Below are 8,625 nucleotides of genomic sequence, written 5' to 3' on the forward strand. Positions count from 1 at the left end.
CCCCGCCATTGCCTCGCGGCCTCGGTGCCGCTCCGCGTGCCATCGCCACCCCTGACACGCCGTGTCCCGCGTGGTCCTCCTCCACCCTTCGGCCTCCGCCGCCCTCACGTCCCTCCCCCCAAAACTATCAGCCCCACGGTCATCTTCACAGCCCCCATTCCACGCAGGGGCAAACGCAAGCGTTGTGCGTTTGCAGGGATAGAGGTAGGCGCGTGTTCCCTGCGTTTATCCACGCGCCTCAGCCGCTGCCCACTTTGTTAACCAACAGCGTTTGCATCAACGTGGGTAACACAGGCATCTCTCGTGCGGGATGATCGTGTGCTGAGCAATGTCCGCGAGGGAAAGGAGGCGTGGGGCGAAACGTGGGGGAGACCCAGGCACTGCCCGCCTCCTAGCCCAGGAAAGCTGGGGCTGAGGGTCAACCACACGGTTTCTGTATCTCGTTCGGGTACGGTACTGTCAGCAGTTCCAGGACAGGTGGAAGCCCTCCAAAATCCATCCAGGTTCCCAGCCTGGCGAGGATACCATGTCAGACCTACTCTTTTCCTCACCCTTCTCCCTGGAAATGCCTTTAGTTCACCTTTGCCTTTTTTTGTTTGTTTGTTTGTCCTGGGGCCTGAACTCTGGGCCTGGGCGCTGTCCCTCAGCTCTTCAGCTCAAGGCTAGCGCTCTGCCACTTGAGCCACAGCACCAGTTCCAGCTTTTTCTGCTTATGTGGTGCTGAAGAATCGAACCCAGGGCCTCATGCATGCAAGGCAAGCGCTCTACCGCTGAACCACTTTCCCAGCCCGTTCACCTTGCTTTTAAGGTGTGAGAAGCTTTACATTAGCATTTTTCTTTCAGCATTTAAGAAAAAGTTGTCTTTCCATTTCTATTGTTTTGGGGATTCTGAGTTTCTGTTGAGAAGTTAGGGGGTCTGGAAGTGTGACTCAACTGGCAGAACGCCTGCCTATCAAGTGTGAGGTTTGAGTTCCAACCCCAATACTGCCATAATAAGTGAATAAGAGCACCATTCTGCCTGGTATTGGTATTTTATGCCTATAATCCTAGCTACTCAGGAGGATGAGATTTGAGGATCAAGGTCTGAAGTCAACTTGAGCAGGAAAGCTATTGAGACTCTTATCTCCAGTTAACCAGCAAAAAGTAGAGTTATGGCTTAAGTGGTGGAATGCCATCCTTGAGTGAACAAGCTCAGGAACAGTGCTCAGGCCTTGAGTTCAAGCCCCAGTAATGGCACAAGAAATAAAAATAGAAACTGCATTCCTGTGTGCTGCAGGGCTCGAAGCTTGAACTCCCTTTGTGGCTGACAAAGGGTCTTTTTGACAACAAACGACGCATCCTTTCTGTGGAGCTTCCCAAGATCTATCAGGAAGGCTGGAGGACTGTGTTCAGTGCAGATGCCAACGTGGTGGACCTGCACAAGATGGGGCCGTATTTCTATGCATTCGGCTCACAGCTCCTGCACTTTGACGGCGCAGAGAACCCGGATATTTCCCAGTCCCTGCTGCAGGTAAGAACTTCCCTGAGGATGGGTGCCGTTGAACATGTTTGGCCACCACAGTCAATTTTCTCTAGGGAAGCATATGAACTTAGTTTGTCGTTCATTTAGGTTGCAGTCTGATTATACTATGTCTGCCAGTTAGATTTTTTTTTAATTTAAATTTCCTTTAGTTTTTAACCAATATACAAAGACATAAAAGTTCAACTGAGGATGTAGATTAGCAATAGATCACTTGCCTGCCACATTTGAAGCCCCAAGTTTGAGCCAGCCCCAGCACCACAGAAATAATGAAACAAAACAAAAAGCTTGGAAGTTGCACATATTCATAGGATGCTGTGTGATGTTTCTATACGTGCAAATATGTGTTGTTCTTGTCCAGTTGAACTGCGTTCTTCTCAAATGGGAACCATTTCTTTACAGTAAAGTTTTTTGTTTTTTTTTTAATACTTACTGCCTTTTGAACTGTCAGGGTCATTATTGTCACCCTGTTTAGCTGTCTTCCTCCTGAGTGTAATGTGTGTTTAATATGATTGTCTGCTGCTCTGTCTGCTTCCTGAGAATTGGGACTAGCAGGCAGATCAAGAAATGGTGGGCTACAGGTGACAGGCACATATATACACCGTCCTAGCCTGTCACAGGCCTACACAAGAGTTCCTGTTGGAAACTTATGTCATTACTCATGATCTGGTCTGTTCCTTGTAGGGCTGACTTGGCTCCCCATGAGTAGGTACATGACTGGCTCAAGCACTATGACCTTGCTGGGTGTCAAATGAGCGAGTCAGAATTTCAGAGTTAGATAAAAAACCATGCAGAAGCCAGGCACTGGTGGCTCACACTTAATTCTTACTACTCAGGAGGATTAGATCTGAGGATCAAGGTTCAAAACCAGCCTGGGCTGGAATAAGCTTGAGACTCATCTCCAGGTAACCACTGAAAAGCTGGAAGCGGAATTGTGACTCAAGCAGTAGAGCACTAGCCTTGAACAAAAACACTCAGGGACAGCACTCAAGCCCTGAGTTCAAACCCCAGGACCAGCATAAAAGCAAACAACAACAACAAAAATCCCATGCAGAGCCATTTAATTTTTTTCCTTTTTTTAATTGTGAAAATACCATACAGAGGGGTTACAATTACATGGGCAAGGTAATGAGTACATTTCTTATCAAGCATTGTTGCCTCCTCCTTTGTTTCTCCTTTCCCATCTCCCCCCTTCTGCGCCCCCCCTCCAAAGTTGTAAAATTTGTTTTTCAACATAGCGTATTGTACATCTCATTGTTGCAATGGGTCCACCTGTATCCCTATTTAAACAATTTGTTTTTTCCCTTCCCCTCCACAAATTATACCAACAATAAATACAGTGAAAACAGGGGTTATACCGTGGGGGAAGCCATTTAATTTTGAAGTGCTCGGGCTGGAACCTAGGGCTTTGAATTTCTAGGTAAGTGTTCTACCACTGAGCTGCATCCAGCACTGTATTTGTTCTTTCCATGAATGAAACAGTGCTGTCCATCACTGTCCTTTGTGGGCAGAACCTTATTTGAAGTATGCATATGTATCTTTTGTTCTGTTCATAATAGAACTAACCATCCTCTCTGCCTCCTGGGATGTAAACAGTCAAGGCTTACTTCCTCATTGTTAGTTTATAAGAACTGTTGGCTCAGGATGCATTTCCTCTTGGGCTGCATCCTCCATCAGATTAGGGTTTATCTCTTGCTCTCCCCCCTCTGACCCTTCCAGTCTCCTCTTTTCCTAGTGCTGCTGCTTTTGATGTAGGTGGTAAGGAGCAACATTGCTTTCCATTTAGGAAAAAGAAGTCACTACAGACACAACTATAGACTACAGACACAAACTACATGGACAACAAACTTAAACTCAACTTTATGTAACTCTGGAGCAGAAGCTAAAACAAAATTCCATCTGTCTTACAATGTCCCCAGGACGTGTTCTTGAATTAGAGTCCTGCCTTTTAATGAGTTGTATGTTTTCTTGTCATTGCTCTGAAGTGCTTTAAAGGTACTCACAGGTGGGGCTGGGAAGGTGTCTCAGTGGTAGAGTGCTTGCCTTGCATGCATGAGGCTCTGGGTTCAATTCCTCAGCACCACATAAGCAGAAAAAGCCGGAAGTGGCAGTATGGCTCAAGTGGTAGATCGCTAGCCTTGAGCTGAATTGCTGAGAGACAGTGCTCAAGCCCAGAGTTCAGGCCCCACAACCAACACAGGTAAGGTGATATCTCCATGAGACAGTTAAAGAATGTAGAGCAGCGGCTTATATTCATAAAATCACCTCACTGGATCTTGTGTCTCCTTCCTGCTCTTGGACTAACTAGACACTTCATTCAGTTAAATCAGAAGTCCATTCTGATTGGAAGCTTTCAGCCTGTGATCATGGAACAGTATTATGGCTGCTACCCCCAATAATGATAATGAATAATGCTTTTTGAGGAGCTTCCTTTGGGTCAGCCATTTGCTAGGTGCTATTCATTAGTTTTCTATTCATTGGTTTTCTTATCACCCATTGGATCTCCGCAGTAATCCCATTTCAGAGTCTAGGATACCAAGGCCTGGCAATATATGACAGTGTTCCTGAATGGTAAAGAGCATCTAGGCCTCCTACTAGATTGCTTTGTGCCATTTCAGTGAGCCAGCATAATGGGCTGGAGAGGGCTCAAGTGGTAGAATGCCTGTGTAGCAACTGTTCCAGCATATATATGGGTCTGTCTGTATGAGATGGGAAAACAACCCTGATTTGTCTCGCTGCCTTTCCCTTCAGACTTTTATTGGACGTTTTCGCCGCATCATGGACTCCTCGCAGAATGCCTACAATGAAGATACTTCAGCACTGGTAGCCAGGCTGGATGAGATGGAAAGGGGCTTATTTCACATAGGACAGAAAGGACTAAATGACTTTCAGTGTTGGGAAAAGGGTCAGGCTTCTCAAATCACAGCTTCCAACCTTGTTCAGAATTACAAGAAGAGAAAATTCACTGACATGGAAGACTGAAAATCTAAAGAGCACAGAATTGCTCTTAGGGGATTTATCCCTTGGGTGATAAGACCTGAATGACCTTGAGATCAAATCATGTTCCATTTTATAGTTTCTAACCTGCAGCAATCTCCAGAGTTGGGATTGTCTGGTGGGAAGAGGATGATCTAAAGGGTGCCCTGATCCTGTAAGTCTTCCAGGATTTTCATACCACTGGACCCACTGCCCAGACCTTTGGACCCAAGAGAAATCCATTTGTCTTAAGTAATAATCCAGTCAAGTTGGAACTGGGCTTCCTGTGTGTGGAAGTAGGACAGCCTCAGACGTCCACTTTCATTGGCAACAGTAGACATAAACAAAGTGGGTCACTTTCACCTGTTCACAAAGTGTTCTCTTGAGCTTGTTCATCCTCCTCATGGTTGAACAAAGGATAGCATCCCTGGCATGCTGTCCTGCCTTGAAAATATTTCCTGCAACCTGCCAGTGGGGAGTTACCCAGTTTCCAAAACAGTCCCAGGATGAAGGAGGACAAAGGAAAGACAGATGAATGGCATGGCAGGAAAGAATATGTTGCTTTCAGGTCCTGGAGTCTATAGTCAGCTGCAACCAACCCAGGGGGGACTTGTGAAACAGCCCCTGCTGTCACCAGGATCTTGGGGGCACCACACATTCCATTCCCTGACTAGAAACTGTCAGGCCATCATTTGGAATTTCAAAGTAGTCTATTAAAGGGTGTTATTGCATCTGGAGTCAGGACTGGAAGGTTGTGGGTTATGAAGAGTCCTGTTTGAGAAACCTAGTATGGGGGCTGGGAAGGTGGCTCAGTGGTAGATCACTTGCCTTGCATGCATGAGGCCCTGGGTTCAATTCCTCAGCACCACATAAGCAAAAAGAAAAAAGCCGGAAGTGGCACTGTGGCTCCAGTGGTAGAGTGCTAGCCTTGAGCTGAAGAGCTGAGGGACAATGCCCAGGCTCAGAGTTCAGGCCCCACAGCTGGACCCAAAAAAAAAAGAGAGAAACCTAGTATGGTAGATGTTTAAGTGAATAAGGGAAGAGACCTTGATGGTATATTTTTCCTGCAGAAAGTTCTGCATTATTTTTTTTCATTTTCTCTGCATTTAAGTAGGCTTATGTATCATAACTGGAAAGCAAATCCAACATACTAGTATGTCAAACAGTTGTTACATTTTGAACAACTCATTTGAGGTCCATTATGGAATTCAGAATAGATTCCAAAAATGGTCACTAACACAACCCCAGTTTCCTAAGTTAAAGGAAACCATCTTTTCAAGTGTCTCACTCATTTTCCACAGCCAATTGTTTTGTTCCAGTTATCATAAAGCTCTAGAAGGATACACAGTTCTAAAAGCATTTTCAAAATCAACATAAGCTGTGGGTCAAAGTTGATCTGGTGTCATGGTAGCAATATCAGCCATGTGTAAACTAAATGGGAGCCAGCAAAGCTGAGTCATGCCTGCTCCAGAGAACCCTTCCAACTGCTGGCCTACCTGTACAACTTCATCTTCACTGGGGCAGCACTGCTCCTTGAACATCAGATTGGTTGCCATCTGTTTCCTGGCTGAAGCTCCTCTAATCCACCACTGAATAAGGCTTTTAGATAATGGCCATTGTCTTCTGTTTTACTAAAAGCCTTATTCAGTGGTGGATTAGAGAAGGCATCGACAGTTCCAGAACCATAGAAAGACCTATTAAGAATATACTTAGTCCTATATTGGCTTTAGGAGAGTTGTGATTTTGCTTTCGGTGTTTCTGAATAATGGCATGATATGGAATTTTGCAGTGGCTGACTCACCTAAGGACGGCCAGGAGGTAAGCAAGTCTTAGTGGTGTTGGACAGTGGGGCATTAGGCAGGATATATCCAAGGTTGCTCTCTGCATTATCTTGGGTCCAATTTCTGTCAGGACTTGACTCAGTAAAAAGTCAACTCCTCTAGAACCTCTACAAACACTAAACTTGGGGAAAATCAAAGACAGCAGCCTCCTTATGGAGTACTATTGAAGCCTTAGCAGGGTCCAGAAGAGAATCCTTCATTTTCTTGCCCACTTGCATATCTTGTACATTCACCATTATTTATTGACAATCCAGGTCGCCACTTCTCACTGTTAGTGTGCTGAGATCTTGCCAAAGCTATGATGTTTTCTGCCTAGTTATTCAGGCCAGTTTCAGCATTGTCAGAATCAGTATTGCAGAATATTTCTTGGCATACTTGAACAGTTCAGTAGCACAGACCTGGGAGATCTCAGTTTGCCCAAGCACATTGAATGTGCAGCACCTGTACATAGTATGCACCTGTTTTGATGTACAAGTACCAGATGTAACTGTAAAGTAATTCTGCCATTCGCTCAGATGCACAGACCTAGAGCTAGAGGTCTGCATGTTGAAGGGTCTACAGCAAATGACCAAGTTGAAGAGCAATCAGCACTGCATGTCACACTGCTGGTTATAAACAATACCACAAGTCGTGTCCAGTTTCATTCCAGGTTCTTTGCCCTTCACCATGTTCGCATTGCTCTTTGATAACCTGCAGCTGGCTGGGGCTCCAGGTGTCTGAAAAGCACAGGTTCCCTGAGTTCTGCATATTGCTGCATAGAGGACCCTGACCATTTACTGGGAATCTGTTTAAGCCAAACCAAATGCTTTCTGACTAAGAAACAGGATTTCCTGGGATATATTGGACAGTGGACCCTTTCTCCACACTACTGTGCCCCCTCTCCTGATAGCTACAACTTGGAGAAAATTGCTTTTGTTGGAAATTTTACAAGGATTTAGGCATTTAGATCATACAGATATAAGCTTAGAATGACAGACATATGTTTAAAATGCCTGTTTTAGGATAAAGTTGTTTTTATGATTTAATTTTAGGGCTTAGATGATCAGGTTTTCCTACAAATTCATTCTATACAAGTACTGTTTCTAGCTCCAGGACTGCAAGTGTTCTGCAAACCATCCAAAAATTTTGTCTTTGATCCTGTGACAATAATACCCAAATAAATACTTGTTTTAATAATTGCTGTTTTGTTTTTTTGGGGTATGCCATTTTGATTGTTACCACCTCCATTCACAACTCCATTTTTCCTTCTGCTCATACAGCCTTAGCATCCTGCCAGACCTACCTTCTCACTCCCTCTTAGGTTTTACCTTTAAATCCTTTACAGACTCTGACCATCTCTTATTCCCCCTAGTGCTGTCATGTGGGTCCAGGCTCCCAACATTTCCTTTCTGGACTGCTGACATCATCTGTCTCTCCACATCTACTCTCCAGCCCTCCTTCATATTGTTACCATGCTAGCTTAGATGGAGCTAGGGCAGAAATCAAATCTTGCTGGGCACTGGTGGTTCATGCCTGTAATCCTATCTACTTGGGAGGAAAAGGATCACCGTTTGATGTCAGCCCAGGCAGAATAGTTCATGAGACCCTTTCTCAACCCACAGCTGGGGGCAAAGGTGCACCAGCAGGTGTAGGAAACTGAGAACAAGAAAATTGTTCCAGATCAGCCCAGGTAGAAAAGTCTGCAAGACTCCATGGGAAGTTTGGTGGTGTGTGTATGTGATCCCAACAACAACCAGGAACCTAAAAGGATTGAGGCTCAGATGAGCACCCCTTTCTCAAAATAACAAGTGAAGGGATAGGCAAGGCGGAGAATTATGGAAAGGGTGACACTGATCAAGATGGATTGTACTCAAGAATTGAAACTCCTTTTTACAACTATTAAAGATAATTTTTAAAAAATCTTATAAAACAGCTGGAGGGCTGTAAGCACAAGGCCTTGTATTCAAATACAGGTACTTCAAAAAAAAAAGATAGTTGTCCATTCTGCTCAAAGCCCTCCCATCTCTGAGAAGAGGGCTCACACAGATATGTAGCCCTATTTTTTTAAGTGACTTTATTCCATTGATCCATTAATCTGCTTTAGCAGAATCAATATTCTACCTTCTCCCTAAGAGAATTCTGAGCACCTCACAAAGTGACTTGAAGCACTTGGCACCATAGGCCCAGATTGCTCTGAAGTAAACTGTAATAAAGAAGTGTTAATCGACTCATTCAAACTATACTGAGGTCATTTCTAGGGTGCAGGCATAGCTAGAGCACTTGCCTAGCAGAGGTGAGGCCCTAGGTTCA

General features: G+C 44.7%; 1 protein-coding gene and 1 pseudogene across 1 annotated transcript in view; one reads left to right on the forward strand and one right to left on the reverse strand.

Annotated features, from left to right (window-relative positions):
- The window catches only part of Gins3 (GINS complex subunit 3 (Psf3 homolog)), a 5,986-nt gene extending 636 nt beyond the window's left edge, over positions 1-5,350 (forward strand). Inside the window, exons 2-3 of the mRNA XM_013012802.1 lie at positions 1,277-1,510; positions 4,271-5,350. Of these exons, the coding sequence (XP_012868256.1) occupies positions 1,277-1,510; positions 4,271-4,501 (465 nt within the window). The 3' untranslated portion in view covers positions 4,502-5,350. The remainder of the gene's footprint in view (positions 1-1,276; positions 1,511-4,270) is intronic.
- Positions 5,351-5,476: 126 nt separating this feature from the next.
- Positions 5,477-7,506, reverse strand: LOC105983030 (annotated as a pseudogene).
- Positions 7,507-8,625: the final 1,119 nt, after the last annotated feature.

The sequence above is a fragment of the Dipodomys ordii genome, unplaced genomic scaffold (assembly GCF_000151885.1).
Source record: "Dipodomys ordii isolate 6190 unplaced genomic scaffold, Dord_2.0 Scaffold18, whole genome shotgun sequence".
NCBI lineage: Eukaryota > Metazoa > Chordata > Mammalia > Rodentia > Heteromyidae > Dipodomys > Dipodomys ordii.